The sequence below is a fragment of the Zonotrichia leucophrys genome, chromosome 13 (assembly GCF_028769735.1).
Source record: "Zonotrichia leucophrys gambelii isolate GWCS_2022_RI chromosome 13, RI_Zleu_2.0, whole genome shotgun sequence".
NCBI classification, from domain to species: domain Eukaryota; kingdom Metazoa; phylum Chordata; class Aves; order Passeriformes; family Passerellidae; genus Zonotrichia; species Zonotrichia leucophrys.
This window is the reverse complement of record NC_088183.1, coordinates 16,824,215-16,847,649: the sequence shown is the minus strand read 5'-3', so window position 1 is coordinate 16,847,649 and position 23,435 is coordinate 16,824,215. Positions and strand designations below refer to the sequence as shown.

General features: G+C 56.0%; 2 protein-coding genes across 2 annotated transcripts; both read right to left on the bottom strand.

Moving 5' to 3' along the window:
• Window positions 1-113: 113 nt before the first annotated feature.
• Window positions 114-8,124, bottom strand: PROB1 (proline rich basic protein 1). The gene is given in 4 exon segments (XM_064725347.1): window positions 114-1,565; window positions 1,568-4,519; window positions 6,450-6,485; window positions 8,119-8,124. Coding segments are annotated over 4 exon segments (4,446 nt in total).
• Window positions 7,612-22,630, bottom strand: DNAJC18 (DnaJ heat shock protein family (Hsp40) member C18). The gene is made up of 7 exons (XM_064724764.1): window positions 22,492-22,630; window positions 22,236-22,381; window positions 20,748-20,933; window positions 17,238-17,347; window positions 15,405-15,514; window positions 13,567-13,739; window positions 7,612-10,124 (listed from the first exon to the last, which is right to left on the bottom strand). The coding sequence occupies exons 1-7, from the start codon at window positions 22,527-22,529 to the stop codon at window positions 10,000-10,002; spliced, it is 888 nt and encodes a 295-aa protein (XP_064580834.1). The 5' UTR covers window positions 22,530-22,630; the 3' UTR covers window positions 7,612-9,999.
• Between the last annotated feature and the right edge of the window lie 805 nt (window positions 22,631-23,435).

The window sequence follows — 23,435 nt, the reverse complement described above, 5'->3', positions numbered from 1 at the left end:
GAGAAGCCAGTGAAGTCCAACCAGTGCCCACTACCCCTCTCCCGTGCCAGGGGTGATGCTGACTTTGGGCCAAGCCGGGCCAAGGGAAGGGACATCCCGGCGGCTCGGTCCCGTCACATGCGGAGCAGGGAGCCCTCGGGCGCGGCAGGGCTGGCGCGGGCCGGGGGCTGCTCGGGGCCGGGGCTGGCCCGCATGCCCGTGGGGATGTAGTAGAGGCTCTCCAGGTAGCCGCAGTCGGGACCCCCGGCAGGGGACGAGCCCTCGCCCTTGGCAGCGGAGCCGGGGGTGCCGGGGTTGTCGGCCGGCGGCAGCGAGGGGTGCGGCGGAGAGGGGGCGGCGGGCGCCGGTGCCGGCAGCCCCGGGAAGCCGCCGTAGGGTGCGTAGGGTGGGCTGTAGACCCCCGGGGCCATGACCAGCGGGTTGAAAGGTGCCTGGTAGAGCCCGGTGTGTGATGCCACCGGTGGGACCAGCACCTCCAGGTACTGCCCGGTCTCGGGGTCGTAGAGCGTTTTCATCTGCGGCTGCCGCGGCGGCTCCATGTAGTAGCACTTGCCGCTGCTGGGATCCACGAGCATCCTCCGCTGGGCGGGCACGGCGGCGGGGAAGGGCTTGGGGGGGCTCTGCCTGCTCCTCCCGCTCGGCGAGGGACCCTCGCTCCTCCTGAGGAAAGGAGGAGCATCCTCCAGGTGGGGCTGGGCTGGGGGCTCCACAGCAGCCGAGCCCTCGGGGGGTCGGGGCAGGGGGGGCTCAGGGCTGGGCTTGCTCCAGGGCACTTCCCCGCCTGGAAGGGAATAGGCACCGGTACCCAGCGGAGCGTTGGCTGGGCTGGGGACAAAAGGGGATCCAAAGAAAGAGCCGGCCACGTTGGAGACTGAGGGATGCCCAAGGGAAGTGGGGACTGGGTTGCTGACCAAGGGGGACCCAAAGGATGAGCTACCTGGGTTGGGGATCAAGGGGTTCCCAAAGGATGCACTGGATGGATTGGGGACCAAGGGGCTCCCAAAGGATGCACTGGATGGATTGGGGACCAAGGGGCTCCCAAAGGATGCACTGGATGGATTGGGGATCAAGGGGCTCCCAAATGATGCACTGGATGGATTGGGGACCAGTGGAGACCCAAAGGATGCACTGGATGGATTTGGGATCAAGGGGTTCCCAAAGGATGCACTAGATGGATTTGGGATCAAGGAGTTCCCAAAAGATGCACTGGATGAATTGGGGACCAGTGGGGACCCAAATGATACATTGGATGCATTTGACACCAGCTGGGACCCAAAGGATGCACTGGAGGGATGGGGCACCAGTGGGGACCCAAAGGATGCATTGGAGGGATTTGGGATCAAGGGGTTCCCAAAGGATGCACTGGATGGATTGGGGATCAAGGGGTTCCCAAAGGATGCACTGGATGGATTGGGGACCAAGGGGTTCCCAAATGAGGCACTGGATGGATTGGGGACCAAGGGGTTCCCAAATGAGGCACTGGATGGATTTGGGACCAAGGGATTCCCAAAGGATGCACTGGATGGATTGGGGACCAGAGGGGCACCAAATGATGTTGTTGGAACCAGGGTGGAAGTGATGGGAGGCCAAAGGATGGAGGCTTGGGACAGCCAAAAGAGTGTCACTTGGTGACCATGGAGGTCCCAAAGGAAGCACTGCCCGGGTTGGGGACCGAGGGCAGCTTTGGCACCAGCGTGGATTTGGGGGCTCTCTCGGGGATTGCCAAGTAGTTGGAGTTCTCAGCCGGGGCAGCAGGCGGGCAGGGCTCCGGAGCCGCCGGCCACAGCGGCGAGGGCTCCCAGGCCTCCCTGTGCTCCGGCAGCCGCCCAGGGGAGCCTTCGCCGCTGTCCCCGGCTCGGAGCGGGGCGGCGGGGCCGGAGCCACCGGCAGAGCCCCCGCTGCCCACCGAGAGCCGCCGGCCGCTGCCGGGCTGCTGCTGCCGCTGCCGCTGCTCGCCGGCCCCGGGCTCTCCCCCGGCGCTGCTGCCGCCCGGGGCTCCGGCCCGGGGGTCCCGGCTGTCCCCGCTGCGGGGCCGCTGCCCCGGCGGCTCCGGGCCCTCGGCAGCGGGGAGCGCTCCGCTGCTGCCCCGGCCGCGCAGCTCCTTCCCCTCGGCGGGGCTCGGCGGCGGCGGCGGCAGCAGAACGGTCTTCTCTGCCCGCAGCAGGGCGCTGCTCTGGGCCGGGGAGCTCCCCGGGCCCGGCCGCCCCACCAGGACGTGCAGATGGGTCTCCACGTGGGGGACCCGCTCTGCCCGCGGGGGCAAACGGAGCTCGCTGCGCTCCCGGCGCGGCGGCGACGCCGGCGGCTCCTCCGGGGGGGCCGCTCCCCTCCGCGTGGCCTGGACCCTGGTGATGTTGATGGGGGAGCTGTGCGGGGGCCTGGCGGGCCCCTCGGCACAGGCCGGGGCCGGCTCTCGGCCGGGGGCCGCCGGCACCTCCTCCCCCGCCGGCTCCGGCGGCGGCTCCCGGCGCACCGAGGTGCAGTGGATGACCAGAGGGGCGGCTGGCGGCGGCTCCCCGCTGCTCGCCGCGGTGCCGCGGGAGGCGCCGGCAGTCCCGAACTTGAGGCTGTAGCTGCTCTTCACCAGCTTGCGCACGTCGCGGGGCTGCGGGACGCGCCCCTTCCCCTTCTCCGGCGGCTTGGGGGGCGCGGCGGGCGGGGACCCCCGGGGGGCCGGGGCGGTGCCGGGGCTGGGCGGCCGGCGGGGCGCTGCCGGGGGCTTCTCCGGCTGGCTCGGCGGCAGCGGCCTCGCCTCATGAGCCCGGGAGGAAGCGAAGGGGCGGCGCGGCGGGGCGGCGGGGGGCGCCCGGCTCTCGGCCTTGAAGGGGAGGCTTTGGGAATGGATGGGGCCGATGGCTCGCTCCTTCAAGCTGGGCCACGGCCTCGGCGCCCTCGCAAACCGGGGGGCGACATCCAGCACCTTCCCCACCCCGGGCTGGGCCTCGAACAAGGCGCGGGCTCGCTGGTAGCAGATCCTCTCCGACGTATGCTCCTCCGCGGCCGCGGGCAGCCAGCGGCCCTCCAGCACCTCCTGGTACTTCATCCTCTGGTTGAGCTCGTTGAACGTCTTCCTCAGGTTGCAGACGGTCTCCCTCGTCGCCTCGCTGAGCACCACGCCCTTGGTGGGATGGGTGGTGGTGGCGGCGCTCCCCGCGGCCGCCCTGGGCATCCCGCCGCCCCGCAGGTCCTCGGCCGAGAAGCTGCAGTCCGAGCGGGACAGCGAGCTGGACTTGCCTTCCAGGGCATCCCCCAGCAGGTCGGTGCCGGCCGAGGACGGCCCCGAGGAGGTCGAGCTGCCCCGTAGCCCCTTCTGCTCCATCTTGATGCGCTGCTCGTACTGCATCTTCTTGGCCAGGACGTTTTTCACCAGGCACGAGGCCGCCCTGGTCCTGTCGGTGCCGGCCTCCAGGGACGCCGCCTTCATGAACTGCTGGTAGTTGAACCTGAAGTCCTCTCCGACGGCTCTGCCCTTGCTGGGGGGCTCCTTCCTGGCCGGGGGCTGGGGCGCTGGGCCGTCCCCCCGCGGGCCAAAGCCCGTCTCCTTCCTCTCCTTCCTCTTCAGCAGGATCTGGCGCTTGGGCACCGTCCTCTTCTTGCCGTGGCCCTTCCTGGCCTCGCCGTTCTCCAGCTCCACGTCCACGCACTCGAACTGCTCCTTGCCCAGCAGCTCCCCGTCCATGCCGGCGGGGAAGGGCCATCCCACCCTGCCGTGCAGAGCTGTCCCCGCAAGCCGGGGCTCCCCGGCGCCCGCCGGCCACCGCCGCGGCCGCCCGCCGTCCTCGGACAGCGAGTTGGAGAGGCTGGAGGAGGTGTGGGAGCTGCACATGTCGAGGCGAGCTCCGGGGAGCCCCGAGAGGCTGCGGAAAGCCCTGGCCGTCAGCGCCTGCACCTCGCCGTCCACCTCGTCCGAGTCGCTGGGAGCCCCGGCGAGCATCGGCCCGGGCTCCCCGGCGGCGGCCGCGGCCGGCACGGGCTGCCGGTCCCCGCCGAGGGGACCCATCCTGCCCCCCTGGCCCGGCGCTGGGCTATTCTTAGCCGCGCTGGACAGCTGAGCCCGCTGCGGGCGGGCGAGGGGGCCGGGCGGCGGGGGAGCGCCGGGGGCCCCCGCCGGAGCCCAGCGGGCCGGGGCAGCCCGGCCGGGCGATCCCTCCTCGTCCGGGAACTCCAGGCAGTCCTTGAAGGTCTCCGTGCCGTCCGAGCACAGGGCGGAGTGGTAGGAGGACAAGGAGGAGCTCGACATGCTCTTGGTGAGGTCGTCGCGGGGCAGCCCCGGGAGGTGTCCGTCCTCCTCCTCTTCCTCCTCGGCGGAGCGCCGGCCGTCCCCAGCCCCGCGGGGACCCTCGCCCTGCGGGCCGGGCAGCTCGGCGGGGTTCAGCAGCACCGGCTCCCTCTTCCCGCGGGGCATGGTGGCAGCGAGCAGCGCGGGGGCTTCGGCCGGGGCCGGGGAGCGCTGCTCGGGGCCGGGGCCGCTCTGCCGGGGCCGCTGGCTCGACCTTGTGCCTCCCTCCCGTCCCGGCGGCTGCAGCCGGCGGCGGCTCAGAGCAAGCCCGGATCACATGGACCCGGCCAGCGCCAGCCGGGGCAGCCGATGCCAAGCGCATTGCAGAGATGCCACCGCCGCCCCCAGCCTCGGGGACCTGCCGGGGGCCGCCGGCTCATCCCTGCCCCTCAGCCCGCTCCGCTCTCCCCAGAGCGCAGGACAGCTCCCAGGACACCCCATACAGGTCCCAGGGCACCCACACAGGTCCCAGGACACCCCATACAGGTTCCAGGACACAGGACACCCCATACAGCTCCCGGGTGTGACCCCATGGAACGGCCTGGGCTGCCCCTGGACCCGCAGACCCCTCTGGGGATGTCCCATTTGCGGTGCTGAGGGCACGGCAGGACCCCGAGCTGCAGCTCCATCCCCACCATGGCTCCTTTCCCGGTGCCACAGCAATGGTGTGTCCAGCCGGGCTTCCCCCTAAACACACCCTGCCCCAAGCAGGAGCTCCCCCACAGCCAATCCAAGCGGCCGGGAGCAAACTCAAGGCTTGGGATCAACCCGGGCATGGAGCAGCGCTGGGATTCACAGGAGCTGACCAAAGGACTGCAGCCATGTGTCTTTTTTGGGGTCACATGAGGGTCTCTGCAGCTTGCCCACCCCAAGTGCTGCTGGTGCAGCCCAGTCCCAGCTTTTGGGGGAATTTTTGCCATGAAACAGCAGCAGCAGGTGCTCCCCAGTGCTGCCAGTCCCGGAGCAACCCGATGCCCACGTCCTCTGGGTTCAAGCAGGGACTAAAATTAAACCTTGGCAAGGAGGAGAGGAAAGCTTCCCGTAGAGCTGGGCTGGCACTTAACCCTTCCCTGCTGAGCTGGGCTGGGCTTGCAGGTGGCATTTGTGCCCACAGGGACTGCAGGGGACCTGCTGTGGGCAGTGCTTACTGGTGGAGTGGCCTTGTGCAAGAAGGAGTGAGGATGTGGGGTTTCAAACCCCCAAATCCCTTTCTCCATGGTCAGGCACAGGCACAGACTGCCAGGGCAGTGCTGGGGTCGCCATCCCTGGCCCTGCTCTCCACGGGGCTCCAGGGGGTGTCTGGGGCCAGCCCAGCTCCCACAGCACCCACAGCGGTGCCAGGGAGTGCATGGACAGGGGATGGACAGAGGATGGACAGGGGATGGACAGCGTGTGGACACCACAGCCAGGTGTCCGGTGCTGCTCTCCTGCCACCCTCGCAGCCTCCGGTGGTGTTGTGTCACTTGTCACAGCTGTTGTCACTGTGACCATTGTGGTCTTAGTAGGACCTGGGTGTCACAGCAGCAGCAGCAAGGACTGTGCTGAGCATGAGTGTTGGAGTGAGGCAGGGAAAAGGCTGGGAGAGCTGGGGGTGCTCACCTGGACAAGAGAAGGATCCAGGGAGGGCTCAGAGCCCCTTGCAGGGCATGAAGGGGCCCCAGGAGAGCTGGAGAGGGACTGGGGACAAGGGATGGAGGGGCAGGACACAGGGAATGGTTTCATACTGCTACAGGGCAGAATTAGGTGGGATATTGGGCAGGAATTGTTCCCTGTGAGGGTGGGCAGGCCCTGGCACAGGGTGCCCAGAGCAGCTGTGGCTGCCCCTGGATCCCTGGCAGTGCCCAAGGCCAGGCTGGACAGGGCTTGGAGCAGCCTGGGACAGTGGGAGGTGTCCCTGCCATGGTGGGGGTGTGGAAGGGAATGGCCTTTGGGGTTGTTTCCAACCCACAGCAGTCTGTGATTGTGGGATCCCAAGGATGCTGTGAACACCCTCTGGGGGTGCTGTGGGAGCAGCAGAACTGGCCGGGCATTGCTGTCACTGCCCTGGCTGCAGCCCCAGGCTGCCACCAGCCCAGGGCACGCTGCACCTCCTGCTGCTGCTCCGGGTTTGTCCCTCGGTGTGGAGGCCATGCAGAGACCCCTGGGCTCCTCCTGCCACACGAAACCCAACCAGCACCTCCAGCACCCAGAGCAGGCTGGGCTGTGCCTGTGGGGCACAAACGTTACAGAACAGCGGGTGGACCCTGGCTGAGGCACACTTGCTAATTAAATGCTCATTTACGTCTAAGCCAGCGTGATACTGCCTGCAGCCTCACCACTGCATTTGCTTATTAACCTGGATTTCGTGCCAGCTCGGTGCGTGCTCACCTCAGTGGTGGCAAGCCTGGCACGGGCAGCGAGGAGGAGGAGGAGGAAGGCTGCTGGTAGCTGCTGAAAGCAGGATGTGCCTCTCCCACGCTGGAGCTACTTTTTGCAGCTCCGGAGGAGCAGGAAACACCGGCCCAGCTTGGCAGGGGCTTTCAGAGCCGCCTCCGTTCAGGAGGGACCGGGGCATCCGGGACACGGCAGCAGCCCCGGGACAGCCCCGGGCGCGGTGTGACACAGGGACCCACCGGCCTCGTGCCAGGCTGCCCCGGGGCTGGGGCACAGGGGCGATGCCCGGGCAGGGCTGTGGGCCCCGAGCCAAGGGACAGAGAGCGGGGCCGGGCTGGGACAGGCGGGGGAACGGGACCACGCGGCGCCGTGTCAGGGGCCAGCCCCGCTCCCACCCCCTACCCCATTCCAAGCCCCGTTCACAACCCCCTGCACCATTCCCAGCCCCCTGTCCTGTTCCCTGCTCCTGCCCCATTCCCTGTTCCCTTCCCAATCCCGTGTCCCATTCCCAGCCCTCGGTCCCATTCCCAGCCCTCAGTCCCATTCCCGACCCTGTGTCCCATTTCCAGCCCTGAGTTCCGTTCCCAGTCCCGTGTCCCACTCCCAGTCCTGTGTCCCGTTCCCAGCCCTCAATCCTGTGTCCCATTCCCAGTCCCGTGTCCCGTGTCCCACTCCCAGCCCTCAGCCCCGTGTCCCGTGTCCCACTCCCGATCACGTTCCCGCCGAGTCCCACGTCACGTGCAGGCCGCGGGGCGGGGCCCGCACAGCCCCCGCCCACCCGGACCCTCCGGGCCCTCACACGCGGGGCAGGGCTCGGTCCCCGATCCCGATCCCAAATCCCAATCCCAAACCCTCGGCCCTGTCCCGCACCCTGCAGCACATGGCGGCCGCCTCCTCCTCCCCGGCCCCGCCACCCCCCACAACCCTCCCGGCGCCAGGCTCAGACCACCACGGACAGGCACAGCGATGTCACATCTTTATTTAAAAATAAATAAATATATATACACACACAAACCCATGTTCAAGCGCTTGGTGCACCCAGGAACACCCTCTCCTCCCGTCAGAGCCCCACAAAGAACCCCGAGTACCCCCTGGAGAAGGACAGCGATGCATTTCCACACCGGGCTCCAGAGAGGATTCTCCTTTTCCCCGAGGAGCACCAACAAACACAACGTGTCCTGTTTGTCACCGCAGAGGTCCCAAGCCACACGCCCTCCCTCACAGCACACACCAGGACCAGCACCCTGAGCCTGGCTAGGAACACAACACTTATTGCTTTGGGGGATGTTTTTACCTCCCTCCTGCGTTTCCCAGCTGACTGTGCTTCCCACAGGAGGTCTCCATCAAGTACTCGAGGTCTTTGGATGAAAGGTACAATCCGGTTTCAGTGCAAAATGCTGTGGAGGAGTTCAAGCTCCGTGCAGGACATTGTGAGTCCAGGAAATTGCCAGATTTGGTCTCCCTACCTGCATCCCTCTACAGTCACACAGGAATGGCAGGGAGTATTCCAACCCTGGAACAAAGTCCAACCACTTAAATAGATCCCTAATATATTCTACAAGCTATTTACTATATAAAAAGCAACATTATTTTCAGTTTTGTACACTCGTGCTGAAAAGTGGGAAATACCAGCATTAAGGCTGCCTGCTGTGCCAGCCACCAACCTGGAATCATCACCCATTCCTGCCCTTAAACCCTGGCACCAAGAATGTTCTACACCAACCCCCTCAAAATGCCCTTTTTCCCAGTGCTTTTCCTGTTCCAGGTGCCCCAAAATTTTAACTCAACTTCCCCACATTCCTACAAGGTTTCCTACAAATGGGGCATAAAAATGAAATTATGAGTCACGGTGTAATTTTTTTTTCCTTTTCATGACATCCAACCACAGCACTGCTGCTGTCCCCGGACTGTTCTCCTCCTCCTCTCCTGGGATTTTTAGGGCTTGTGTGCAGAAGCACCAGGCCTCAAACAACCCCTCACCCTCGTGCAGACCCCAGAAAACCCAGAAAAGAGTTTTTTCCCAGCTTCCTTTCCTGCCAAGCCTCCCAGGGCCGTATGGATGGGACAGGGACATGGAGGGGACACACTGTGGCACCAACATCCCCACTTCCATCCAGTGGGACTCCTACACCCCTGCACCAGTGCCCAGCACACAGTCTGAGCTTGAAAGGCAGCCTTAATCCTGGCATTTCCCAAGCTTTTGAGCAGTCACTCCTTAGGTTTCAGCCAAGGCCACCTGTGCATCCTGGGTGACTCGAGTTTCAGGCTGTGGCAACAGCAGAGCCTTGCTCAGGTGTCACTGACTCCCACTCCCAGGGCCAGAGGGGAGCAGTGCTGCTCTGTGAGCCCCCACCCCGGGCAGGAATTCCCTGGAAGAGCAGCTCATTCCATGCAGGGCACACACCAGACTGCCTCAGGGGGTTCATGGTGCTCAGCTGGAGCAACACTGCTCTAACAGTGGTCTGTGCTGCTCACCAGGACAACCCAGCATCAACCTGCCCTTCAAGGCCTGGCTGTGTGAAGGAGGATCAACAAAAACAGGACATTGCCACGTGGATTTTTCTCTTTGCAATATCATGTCTACAGTGAAACATTCATAGCTGCTCAACAGAGTAAAAATATGCTACATGAGAACTGTACCAGAAAATGCAGGATCCTGGGAGAGCTGGGGGAGTGTGCAGATAAAAACCAGAATGGAACAGCCAGCTTCAAAATATGCCACTGGAAACAGAGGAGGGAATGACCACAGTTCTGCTTTCCCAGCAGTGTGGCAGACACTGGAATGGGTGCAATGCCCAGACTCCCATGCTGGTGTCAGGATGGGCACAGCCCTCCCTTGGAGCAGCATGGGAGAGCTGGGAATGTGCTCTGGGGCTGCCCTCAGGCAGGGACTGTCCCTCCCACTGTCCCCCCTGCACTGGAACCACCCCAGCTCTGTGGCACAGCCAGGAGGGACAGGGGGAGGTGACACCAGAGCACAGTCTGGGGAGCCAGGGAGCTGCAGATCCATAGGAAACACGGGAAGCAGAGGGGAGCCTGCTCTCCTGGGAAGCACACACAGCCTGGATGGCAGACAAACCACCCAGGCAGCTGGGTCTGAGCTCAGAGCGTGTCCTGGGGAATGAATGTACAAAGTGCCACTGGTCCTTGGACCCAAATCTAATGTACAGGATATATTACAGCAAACAGCAGCCCTGCAGCTTGTGCCAGCCCCTCTCTGCACTGCCTGCAGAAGGACTCCAATATCCACACTCTTTACAACAGACTCCTTCCTTTTCACATGGAGGAAAATAAAAACATAAGTTAAACCAGCAATAAATAAAAAGTATGGAACGTGTGTGTCCTGGTCAGCCCCCTTTGTGCATCCCAATCAGACTGGAGAGCTTCTCACAGTGCTCAAGTTTCAGGGACTCTGCTTTCTGTTTTAACCGCTCATCTCTGTAGAGCTTGGCCAAATTGGACAAATCAGACTCTGAAAGATGAAAAAAAAAAGTATTAGGATGAAGTCCTGAGACTCCTTTAAAGAACTGTTTCTAAGTGCTTGGTTATTCTTGTGGCACTTTTAAATTTTAATTTTGGTGGGTATTGAAGCCAGGGAGGTGAACAGCTACCCAAGGGACTCGTCTGAAAGGCCTCCCTGCCCTTTCATTAACAATCTCAAATGTACTTTGCATTTTGTTCCCCTTCTTCTCAAAAGCCACATAAAACTGAAATAATCCCATTGTTTAAATTATTTCCTCCCAGTAATTCAGAGAAGTTGCTTTTGCTGATTAGCTGAGCAAGTCTTAATATAGGTTTTTCCCTGCAGAATAATTTGGCTGCAGGATTAGATGCACCGAGGAGAACAGCAGTAATTTACTTCTGAAAAGGTCAACATCTCCGTAAGCACAGGCTACCTGATGACACTCCATTTTTCAAAGAGCTTTTATACACCTTACAAGCCCCTCATTTTACAAAATTATTCTGAGTGGAAAGAACTTCAATAGATCCTTTCATGCCTTACGTCCTCTGTCCCTGTCCCACTGAAATTTAAAGCCATTTAACCCTCCTCCCACTCACTGCAAAGCTTCACAAACTGACAGGCAGGAACAGCTCATTTTAGAGCAGGAATCCATTTACAGGTTTATAACCAAAATACCACTCAAGCAGTGCTGGGCACAGCCTTGTCAAGCCTCCAGTAAAAACCAGGCTCAGGTAATTGTCCCTGAGCCCAGAGTCCCTGGAGTTGTGCAGTGGAGAATCTCAGTTTACACTTATCCAATTGAGGAAAATTATTCCCTGCAATTTTGACAATGTTCATTCCATCACATTTGCTCCTTGTGGGTTTCAATCTGTCACAGAGTGGCTTTCCTGAAGCCTTTTCTTCAAGGAGATTCTAAAATATTGAATTCCAACTATATTTCCATTGGATATACAGGAGGAATTCCTCCCTGGCAGGGTGGGCAGGCCCTGGCACAGGGTGCCCAGAGCAGCTGGGGCTGCCCCTGGCAGTGCCCAAGGCCAGGCTGGATGGGGCTGGGAGCAGCCTGGGACAGTGGGAAGTGTCCCTGCTCATGGCAAGGGGTGGAACTGGATGGGCTTTAAAGCCTTTTCCAACCCAAACCATTCCATGATTCTGTGCTACTTATCCTGACTTGGTTTTCAGCTGCCTCTTTGTGACTCCAAGCTCTCTGCAGCTTCACTTCACAACAGAGCCATCCCATCTGAACCATCTCCTGTAAAACCTGGCATGTGCTTTTTGAACCCAACTGTGCCCCAGATTTCAGAAGACCCAAACCCACAGCACACCCAACTTTCACACAGTGCTCTGCTGAGAGTCTGCTGCAGCACTGTAAAACTGCCTGGCTGAACAATGTACAACCAATCCATTATTTTAAATGTTTTCCTTAAGGTTGTTGGACACCAGATAATGCTTTTCAAGTCTTAAAATCAAGGACTTTAAAACCCAAGCTGTTCCTGCACTACTCATCTCTGTCTGTTTTGCTGGTGCTCAAGGGAAACGTGCCCTCAGTAAACACAACAAATGGACTATAAATAGACATTCAACTGACAAGAGGCTCATCACACCCATTCCAACACTTCAGCAAGGATTAAGGGACCCACACTGTGCAGCAACAGCTGACTAAGAACTGCCTCAGCATCTGCAGAACTTTCCCTCAGCACTCCATCCTGCATTCAGAGTTTATTTTTACACACATGACCGTCCCAAGCTCAGCCCAGTCTCAGCCATGGCCAGGCTGGGAAGCACTCTGAAAACGGTGAGTTTTTAATGACAGCAGTGGCCTCAGGCTGTGCTAACTGTGCCTGCTGGGAATGCATTGGCAGCTGGTGACTAACACAGCCCCTGAGTGCACAAAGCTCTGGGGGAGCAGGGCTTGGCAGGCACTTGGCACTCCAGGCTGGATCATCTCCCCTCTCTGGGCTCCCTCAGCCTCACAAACCCTGTCCCACCTTTGGGGCTGGGCTCTGCTCAGCTCCAGCTCTCTGTGGCAGAGACCATGTGGTGACTCTCAGCTGCACGAGGTCAATTAAAGGGGTTTTTCTGTAGGAAAGAAACTCTTCCCTTTAGCAAGTGTACTTTTATGAGTGTGAACATCCACGTTATCCCTGGAGGCTGCTCCTGCCAGCCACAGACACTCAAAGCTCACAAATCAAACACACCAAAAACTTCAGGGCTTTTATGGTCTTATATTGTATGTTCTTTTCCTTTTTCACTTCAGAGCCTACATCTTTTAATTTCTCTTTAAAAGCAGGATTGGTAACTTTTATGTAAAATAAGCTAAAACAAACCTTCCCATCAAACACCTGTAAAGAGCCTGGAGTCACCAACACTACTGTTACCTCTCCTTGAGGATTAAACGAGTCTTCTTTAGATAAATTGGTAAAGAAACTGAAAACAAGTGCAAAGGCACCTTTTGGCAGTGTGCTGAGGACTGTTCTGCACAGAGCAATTAAAAGCCCCCACCAGGGTGTGAAAGCAGCTACTGAACACTCACACAATTTGTTCAGCTTCCTTTACACACAGCACTACTGGGTGTTGACTCATTTGAAGGTGCTGAGCTCTTCAGGTGAATAAAATCAGTCACAACATCCCAGCCTAAGCTACTCCTTGGGATTTGATTTCTTACCATTGTGCAAACAGCAGGAATTTGCTGTCTCTTCAACAAAGCAGATTAGTAGCAATTAACAAGCAATAAAATATGGGGTTAACATGTCTTTATTTGTGCCACTGATCCACTCAGGGCTGAGTGAGAACAACGATTTTGAATTCTCACTCACATCTGTGTTCTTCCTTTCTGCATTCAATTCTTGTTTTTGAAAGACTTGAAAATGGTGAAAAACATGATCTCCAACTCAGCTAAAGATAGAAAATGCAAATAACAACCAAACCACAGAAGCATGCCCTGAAAACTGATACCAGGAACAGCCCACTGCAAAGGAGCCAAGAGCACCTGGACACGCTCTGGACTCTCTTGGAGAAAATTTAAGGAAAAAGTTACAGAAACTTCTTGTGGAGACAGTTAAAGCAAAACTGATTCTGCTCCAGCAAAGGAAACATGGAATAGGTGATGTCTCAAGATTTTTCCAGCCTAGCAATCTGTCAGGGCTAGATAAATGTGGTGGGTTGTATGTTCAAACCATCACTAAGGGTTATTCAAGCATAAAACCTGAGCGGAAAAAAGCGTCTCAAATGGTGAACTCTACTTTCCACTCATCTTTCAGAATCACTTGAAATGGATTTTGACAGATCTCAAGAATAGCAAATTCAGTGTTAAGAGCAGATGTGAGACACTTTAAACCAGTGCAAGGCTGAGATGTTACAAGGATTGGAAACTGAGGTTAAAAGCAGCAGAGCTTTGTGAAGCACAGCCACCCCCAGCCCCTGAAACACCCCTGGGACAGAAATAACTTACTTTGCTGTTTCTCCTTCCAGCAGCTGGTCTGAATATAGTCTATGTAATCTTTCTCAACTGTTTTCTCAAGCTCTTGAAGTTCTGCTCCTTGATAATTCTTCTCAAAGTTTTTATCAACATAGTAAGGCACCTGCAAGTTCTCTGTTTCTCTGCTCACAACGTGGCCGATGGACCTGTGTGAGCAGCAGGGAGAAATCACATGTTCCAGCAGTTCAGACCTCAAAAAATCAAGAGCTATTTCCCCATATTAGCATTTCCAGAGGAAAATATTTACAGCAATATTTGTACAGCTCATTTCTGCAAGATTATGGCTCCCTCAACCATTCAGTCAGGAAATTACAATCTCAGGGACAGCAAGCTGTGCAGTACAAACAGAACCCACCCTGCTGCTACAACCATAGGAAAATATCCCAGAGTCTTAAAAACTTAGGGAACAATGCAGTTGGATCTGGATTTTCCCTTTTTTTTGGATCCTTTAGTAGGAATAAAACTTAGCAAAGGGAAATTCTAATTACACTTTTCTTCAGGGTTTTATAATCATAAGTAAGCAAAGTGAGGCATGGAACAGGCTGGAAAATACCCTGTAGGAAGAATCAGCCCCTCTGACACAGTCACTGGGTTAAACCACACTCCTGGAGTGAATTTCCTTATTTGAGCAGATACCCAAGGCCTCTGCTCAAATCACTGCCCACAGAGAGAGGCAGGCAGCCAAAACACCAAGGTTACACTCAAAAGAATCCTGTTTGCCCCTTTTTCCTGGACTCCTCTTTTCCTTCTCCTCCCTGTGCCTCAGAGGTGTCCCCAGTTTCTTTTGGTTTTTAGGCTGTTCAGTGTTTCAAGGCCATGATTTAGATCAACAGCCTAACTGTGAACTCAGGCCTGACTACCTCCCATCACCAGGAGAAGGGGAGGAGGTGAAGAAAAGCAGCTCAGCTGCTGTGGGGGCAGCGTGGGAGGTTTCACATGGGACTGGCAGATAGCAAAAACACTCCCTGGGAAAAAAAAAGCCACCCAAAAAACATCCACCCTCCTGCTCTTTTCTGAGGGCCTCACACTGACATCGTGTGGTAAAACAATGAGGGGTGCTGGGCTGCTCTGGCACAGGAGAGAGGCAAGGCTGGACCTGAGCAGTTTTGCTCCCAGAAGGGAACAAGGGGACTGCTGGGAGCACTCTGCTGGCTGCTCCAAACCTGCCAACCTCACTCCTCTCTCAGTGATCCAGCCCAGCTCAGCTCTTTCCCTCCTGCAGCCCTGGGAGCTGGGAGCAGCACGTGGCTTTCCCTCTGCCCCACAGGCTCCCAGGACAGCAGCTCTGGGGGGGTCCTGCTGCTCCCAGAGCCCGCCAGCCCCCAGGGCCCTGCTCCTCTGCAGAGGTTAAACCAGGGCATTTCAAAGCTTTAATGATCTGCTGAGCTTCCAGTGGAATTCATGCTCCACAAAAGATTTGGATTTATACTGCAAGCCACAGGTTTCATTTTTTAGCTGCTTTCCAGAGGAACCTCAGGGGCGATCCACAAATTCTGAGAGTGGGTTAGATGAGAAGCTGATCCAAACCCACACTCTCCATCCTGTATCACTGTGCAAAACCATTCCACACCAGCTGAGGAAGGTTTCTGACCCTCACAGTTCAGCACCTTGTGCACTGAAGCTCCCCACAGGTAACTTCACAGTGCTCACAACTCATCAGTGCAGGCTGGTGCTATTTCCTTATTTACAAACTGGTAACATTTTCTATAAAGAGCAGAACATTAATGTGCATTTTGTTATCAAACCCAACTTCCATCAGCCTCCATCCTGCAAACAGCAGCAGCAGAAAAATGTGATTTTAAAGGACTTACGATTTGTAGAATAAGCTGTAGGGTGGGTTGGTGGCCATCAGCTGGGTTATAACTGACACTATTATGATGATGAAAACTGGCATCAACTGGATAAATGCAGAGTATGAATTCTGAAAAGTACAAGGATTAGCAGTCAAGAAAATACAGAGATGGAAAAAGGCATCTGTTCACAGAAGCCAGGCTATCAATCATAGTGTTCCATGTAAACTTTGAAGAAAAAAGAGGAAGTATTTTGGGATTTTGAGAGGGGAGACATTGTAATTTCTAAATAACCTTTATTAATAATATCAGAACACTCCTGAACACAATTTTCTTCCCATGATCTTTTTCCCTGCCCCTTCCTTCACAGTGCCCACAGCACTACTGTACCTGCCAGTGTCCAATCCAGCCTGCAGTTCCGTGTGCCTACAGCTTTCCTGCAGCCTCTGAATTGGCTCCCCTTTGTAAAGATCTCAGCCTCTGCCCAAGCCCTGCATTTAATGCCTGAGCAGTAAAGGGTTAAGAGCTCCCAGCAGTGTAACTTCAGACAGGATGCAAGCATTGGGGCTTTTGATTGGATTCATTTGGCAAAACAAAAGAGTGGAAACGCTATCAAAGAAAAAACACTGCTGCTTCCTTCTGCCCTTCCATTTCTTTCTCAACTGGCTTCTAAAATGCCTTTTCTTATGCAGAGAAAAATATAATCTACAGCTCTTTAGGCTTTGCCCTCTGGCCTGGGATAGCAACAAGGATTCCTGATCCAGCAGTACTGGGATTCACAGGATCCCAGGATCACTGAGGCTGGAAAAGCTGTCCCAGACCATGGAGTCCAAACCGTGCCTGATCCCCTCCCTGTCCCCAGCCCAGAGCTCTCAATGCCACGTCCAGCCCTTCCTGGGCACCTCCAGGGATGGGCACTCCAAACCCCCCTGGGCAGCCCCTCCCAATCCCTGAGCCCCCTTTCCATGGGGAAATTCCTGCTGTGCCCACCCTGGGCCTGCCCTGGCCCAGCCTGAGGCCGTTCCCTCTGCTCCTGTCCCTGTTCCCTGGAGCACAGCCCGACCCCCCGGCTGTCCCCTCCTGGCAGGAGCTGTGCAGAGCCACAAGGGCCCCCTGAGCCTCCTTTGCTCCAGGCTGAGCCCCTGCCCAGCTCCCTCAGCCTCTCCTGGGGCTCCAGCCCCTGCCCAGCTCCATTCCCTGCCCTGGACACGCTCCAGCCCCTCGGTGTCTTCCCTGAAATGAGGGGCTGGATTCACTTCCCCCAGCTTAGCTATCTGTCAGCTGTACCAGGTTTTTTTTCTGAGCCTGAGACTCACAAGGCAAAGCTCATCTTCCTTGGAGAATGATCCCTGGAGGTTAACAGACTGCCTCCAGAGGAAGATCTTGCCAAGGCAGGTGCCAGGTGTGTATGTGCACTGACAACAAAGGACACCTTGTGTCTCATCTGGAAGTCTCAGTAGGCAGAAATGTGTCCCAGGCCCATCCTGTCCCCAGCTGGAAGAGGCCTGTGCAGCCCCTGGGTGCTCATTTACTGAAGGATTAAATACCTTGAGGACAAGCCACAACTTCCACATCCATCACCAGTGCCCATTTGTACTTGTTGTAGGATTACCAAGCACTGGAGCAGCAAAACCTCAGTGACAGAACCTGGAGGGCCTGAGATGCTGTAAATACAATGGATCTTTACAGCAGTGGTTCATAAAAGCCAACCCAGTGACAAAGAAAACATCCACTGTGGCTGCAGCCCTCTGAGCCCTCCAGCATGGGAGGGCTTGTCCTGGCTTTGCAAGAGGATCCCTCACCCTGCTGAGCTGCTGAATTATTTAAGCTGAGCAGATCTCTGCTCCTGGCTACCTGTGGCCTGTGCTCCTCCTCCTCTGGCTCCTGCGTCCACGCCCGCTCCCGGTGCCTCCGTGGGTAGTAGTGAGCATCTCTGGCTACATTGGAGAACATGTGGATATTCCCTGCAAAGAAACCAGCACAGACCCACGGCTCACCAGCTGCTGCTGCTCACCTGCACTCCTCAGCTTCCACTGAATTGTACTCCACAGCCTGAATTACAGCTGGGAGATCTCAGAGTAAAAAGTACAAACCACCTCAGAATTAAACACCAGCACAATGTTATTCCAAAAAGCCTACCAGAGAAATTGTAGTGTGCCCCAATCCATCTTGATTTGAATCAAGCTGCAGAAACATGTTCTGATTTGTATGATTGTATCTCATATTTTAATGCTGTTCGTGTCACGTTCACTTGCAAGGCTGTGGCAGGAAAATGAATTTGCTTCACCAGGCTCAGGCTGTGAATTATGGTCTCCCATAATTACTGAATGTGGTCTTCTACCCTCCATTCTAATTCCTCTGCCTTCAAGCCATTAATAATATCACTTAATTATTTTATAATAAAGAAAGAGATTTTAAAAAGAGTAAAAAAGTAGAACCATTCAGGATTTTCTTTCTTGCACACAGAATGTGGTTGATTTATTTTTAAAAAATCTAAAATGAGGGAAGAATTGCATTTGCTGCTTCAATTTGAAGCTCAGGATCTGATTTTATCACCATATGAATATCTTAATAATAGCTGTGCTCTCCTCTTTTGAAATTCAGAATATCTTTGTGTTAGAGAATTGAAATCTGTGGCTTATCATCACAACAGAAATGCAAAACTATTTTTAAGCCCTGGGAAAGATGTCACATTATTTTATACTCTAATCCTGTCCTTTTTTTGAGTTTCCCAGAGAATTCTGCAAGAAACCTGGGCAAAGGTGACCTCTGCTATTGTGTCAAAACCTCTGTTCCACTGCTTGTTCAAAGATTTTCCAAGCTCCAGGCATGTGTGCAGTCAGAGCTCCAACAGTGAGCCAAGCCAGGCTGGCCCCAAGGAGGAAAGTTTCTTTTGGGGAAAAAGAAAGTTTATTTCCATCCTTCAACATTGCTCAGACAGGATTTTATCAAGCTGGGAAAAGAAGCAGCCAATATGGGAAAAGAGGAATGGCTTTTATAGGGGTGCCTAGAAAAAAAAGTTTTCCCAAATATTAAATTTCTCCAAGGATTTCTGGCAGCAGTTTCTTTTGTTCCAGTGCATTTATTTTTTATTTGAAGAACTTGTAGCCTCTCTTCATTACAACTGCAACACTCTGCCCAGTGGAGTCTCCTTTGACTTTTATCACATTTAACATTTTAAATTTAACTATTTTTCCATGGAATATCCATAGAGGAAAACTGCTCAGTAAACATAAAGCCACAGATCTGCCCTCAAAAGCCCAGTGAGGAAACTCTTGTTTACTACCAACACCCACTACTACAAAATTATATTTTTATTTTCTTACTCTTTGCTGCTTTGCTAAAAATTCCCATTTTCTCCTTCATGCCAGTAACTGATAAACCTGCCATGCCCTGTACCCAAACTCTTCACACAGCTCCTCAATTTCCTGTCCTCAACTCCTGTCCCCCCCAGCCCACTGTGATGTCCCACACAGGGCACATCCAGGTGCAATTCCTTGCACAGTCAGAGATGGAAAACTTGCAGACTCCAGCTGGAATTACACACCATGCTGGGGCTGGCTTTGCATATCCACTGGTGCAACTCTGGGATCTGAGGTCCCCTTAGCTGCAAGCTGCACCACTCATCATCTGTGTGTCTTCAGGCTGTAGTAACTGGTGTGTACCTCACTTTTTGTGACACCTTGGAGGTGAAAAGTTCCCAGGAGGGCTAAAGCAACCCTTTGGATGATATCAGGAAGGCCCCTGAAGTCCCAATCCATTGATCTTGCAGGATATTTCTATCTTTCCTACAAATCCAAACACCAAGGCTGGGCTGAGACATGCACTGAGCTACTCCAGGTGCAGCTCCCATGGCTGGGTCACTGATCCTGCACAGCCCTGGATCCTGCACATCCATGGGATCCTGCACATCCATGGGATCCTGCACAGCCCTGGGATCCTGCACAGCCCTGGGATCCTGCACATCCATGGGATCCTGCACAGCCCTGGGATCCTGCACATCCATGGGATCCTGCACATCCATGGGATCCTGCACAGCCCCTGGATCCTGCACAGCCCCTGGATCCTGCACATCCATGGGATCCTGCACATCCATGGGATCCTGCACAGCCCCTGCACATCCCTGGGATCCTGTAGAGCCCTGGGATCCTGCACAGCCCCTGGATCCTGCACATCCATGGGATCCTGCACATCCATGGGATCCTGCACAGCCCTGGATCCTGAACAGCCCTGGGATCCTGCACAGACCTGGGATCCTGCACATCCATGGGATCCTGAACAGCCCCTGGGATCCTGCACAGCCCTGGGATCCTGCACATCCATGGGATCCTGCACAGCCCCTGGATCCTGCACAGCCCTGGATCCTGCACATCCCCTGGATCCTGCACAGCCCCTGGATCCTGCACAGCCCCTGGATCCTGCACATCCATGGGATCCTGCACATCCCTGGATCCTGCACATCCATGGGATCCTGCACAGCCCTGGATCCTGCACATCCCTGGATCCTGCATATCCATGGGATCCTGCACATCCATGGGATCCTGCACAGCCCTGGGATCCTGCACAGCCCCTGGGACCCTGCACAGCCCCTGGGATCCTGCACAGCCCTGGATCCTGCACAGCCCCTGCACAGCCCCTGGGATCCTGCACAGCCCCTGCACAGCTCCTGGATGCTCCTTTCCTGGCAGGCAGGAAAAGGAAGCACTTGCTGAGCTCCCAGGCTGTAATCCCATTACAGCACAGGCTGCTGGGAGGCACAGGAGCTCCTGCTCCCCCTGAGAGCACAGCTCCAGGAGCTGGGCCCTGCTGGCCTGGAATGCTGTCAGGTGCCTCAAGTACAACCCAAGCATGGGTTCACGTTGGAAAAGACCTCTGAGGTCACGGAGTCCCACCATGATGGAAAACAACTCTGATCCCTTCTCATTCACACCCTGTATTACCTCCCATACCATTACTGGCTTCAGATGATGGAGGGAATAAAAGAGAGGCAGAAATCCAATGTGGAAGGGTTTCTGCTCTTTTCAGATGTGTCATCAACTCCCTGAGCAGTCCCAAGGGAAGCTGAACTTCCTCATGGTTTACAGAATCACAGAATATCTGAGTTGGAAGGAACTCCCAAGGATCATCCAGCCCCTGGCCCTGCCCAGACCCCCCAGCAATCCCCCTGTGCATCCCTGGTGTCCAAAGGCTCCTGGAGCTCTGGCAGCCTCGGGGCTGTGCCCATTCCCTGGGCAATGCCAGCACCCTCTGGGGGGAGAAAGTTCTCCCAAAACCCAGCCTGGCCCTGGCCTGGCTCAGCCCCAGCTGTTCCCTCAGGGTTAATCAGTGCACTGCCCTTTGAAACCACTGCAGCCAGGTACTGACCTGTAGGGAAGTGCCCACCAAAAAACACATTGAATATTTCTTCTGGTGTGATGTCTGCTTCGAACTCAGTGTAGTAATTGTAGTGCCTGGCCTGGCCAGAGCTGACGTGCTCGTGGTCACTCCCGAGTTCATCGTAGCGGAGCCGCTTCTCAGGGTTGCTCAGGACTGCAAAAGCATTGCCTATTGCTGGAGAGGGAATCAGAACCAGTGTTACATTCCCAGAGCTCACACTTCTGGAAGTGGAGCAGCAGAAAAAGCCCAAACAAGCCTAGGAAATTTGTGCTTGACCAAAGATTGAGCTACTTCTACAAAAGGTGTGTAACAGCTCTGCCATTACCTGTGATGGAAACCACTTCCTGCTGTCACTGATGCCAGCAGAAACACAAAAGTGTCCAGGTATATGGAGAGACTTGAAATAATTGTTAAACTGACATGACATTCACTTCAGCCAAGAAATTGGTGAGAATGGAGCTCAAGTTTGGTCTGAGTGCACCTCCATATCCCACAGACAATTAACACAAAGTTAATAACTGCAGGCACCAATTAAAATGCACAGGGCTCTCCCAGGTTTCTCCTGCTGACTGAGATGCTCCTGAAGATGTGTGACACATCTGTTTCACACCTCACATCCAACCACTCAGGAGGGTTAGTATGGCTCATCTTCTTCTTTGATCTCTGACAGAACAAGTTCATAGACAAATACAAGCCAAACACAAACAAATAAAGGACAGCTCTGCAGAAGCTCCTTGTTTAAACAGACTGAATGAGTCACTGGTTTCCTCGTGCTGGGCTGCATGGAAAGGGGAAATATGTGTGAGTTTAGACAGTAACACTGCAGCAAAACTGGGAACTCCACACACAGTACATTGGATTCAATTTCATATTCCCATATATATACATAAAAATAAAAATTTATTCATGACAAGGAGTAGTTATTGATGACAAAAACCCAATTCTCTTGCATGGCCGGTGCCAGTTCTAAGTTCTGAACCTTCTCCAGTATCATGGAATCCCAGAATGGTTTGGGTTGGAAGGAACCATGAAGATCACCTCATTCCAATCTCCTGCCATCAGCAGGGACAGCTCCCACTTGATGAGGTTGCTCCAAGCCCCATCCAAGTTGGCCTTGGACACTTGCAGGGATCCAGGGACAGCCACATCTGCTCTGGACACCCTCTGCCAGGGCCTCAGCACCCTCACAGGGAAGAATTTCTTCCTAATATCCCATCCATCCCTGCCCTCGGACTGTGCAGAGGCCATTCCCTGTGTCCTGTCCCTCCAGACCCTCGTAAAGCTCCTCAGAAGTATCTGGGAATGACACCAGGGATGCATTTCCCATCGTTTCTAAGGGAGACGTGTATTTTGCAGACAGAAATGCAAACCCTGCCGAGGCGCAGGAGGGTTCTGTGAGGCCGCCGCTGTGTCCGTGACCCCGCCGGGCCCCTCGGCACCGGCGCTGCCCTCACGGCGCCCCCCGGGCCCCCTCACCTTTGAAGGCCTCGGTGGCTCCGGGCGCGCGGTTCTTGTCGGGGTGGAACTTGAGGGCCAGCCTGCGGTACGCCCGCTTCAGCTCCTCCTCGCCGGCGTCCCGGCTCACGCCCAGGATCTCGTAATAATCCCGGCACCGCTTGATCCTGAGGGCGCACACGGGGTTATCCCGGGGCCCGCTCGCCGCCGCGCCCCGGGCTCACCCTGCCCCTCCCCGCCGCCCCCCGCGTCCCGCGGGCCCCGCGGCGCCGCTCACCGCTGCACCCCGTCCAGCTGCTCGGCCGTGTAGGTCATGTCGGCCCGCGGCCGCTGCCGCCCCTCGCTCACCGCCCGCCGCCCCGCGCCGCCATCTTGTGCGCGGGGGCTGCTGGGAGCGGGCCCGGCGGCGCCGGCGGGGCGTGACGTCACGGAAAAGCATGTGACGTCATGAGAGGGGGTTCTGAGGGGAGCGGGAGGTCATGGAATGGTGGAATGATGGAATGTCATGGAATTGTGGAATGTCCCGAGCAGGAAGGGATCCACCAGGATCACCCCATCCAGCTCCTGTCCCTGCCCAGACCCCCCAGCAGTCCCCCCTGTGCATCCTGGAGCTCTGGCAGCCTCGGGGCCGTGCCCATTCCCTGGGCAGCCTGGGCAGTGCCAGCACCCTCTGGGGCAGAACCTTTCCCTGGTGTCCATCCCAAAGCTCCCCTGCAGCCGTTCCCTCCTTCCCTGAGCTCTGCCCTGGGCTCCTCTCTGCAGCTGAAGCAGCCCAGTGCCCTCAGCCCTCCTCGGGTGGCCCCTGCAGAGCTTCCCCAGCCCGGCCCCTCCTTTGGGCATCTGGAACAGCTTCAGAAATGTGAGAAATGAAACCCTGGAGATGAGAGCTCTTCTTCAGAGTAGTAATTGCTAGTTGATGTTAATGAAGCTGATAAGGTCTTAATTTGAACTGTTGGTCTGTTGTTAAACATTTAATGTTAGAGTTCTAGGTCTTACCTTTGGTTGCCACTGTTAAGTGTTACCATTTTACCCTGTATTTGTATCTCTCTCTGTCACACTCTGTATTTGTACCCCTTTCCCTCCCACCCCGGATTTGTATCCATTCCCGTTGGGAACCACTTCCCCTGCTCCCCTGCTCCCAGGAGGACTTGCACCTAGACTGAATTTAAATGAGAGGCTGTGGGAACTATATGAACCCTCTCAAAACAACAAACCAGCACA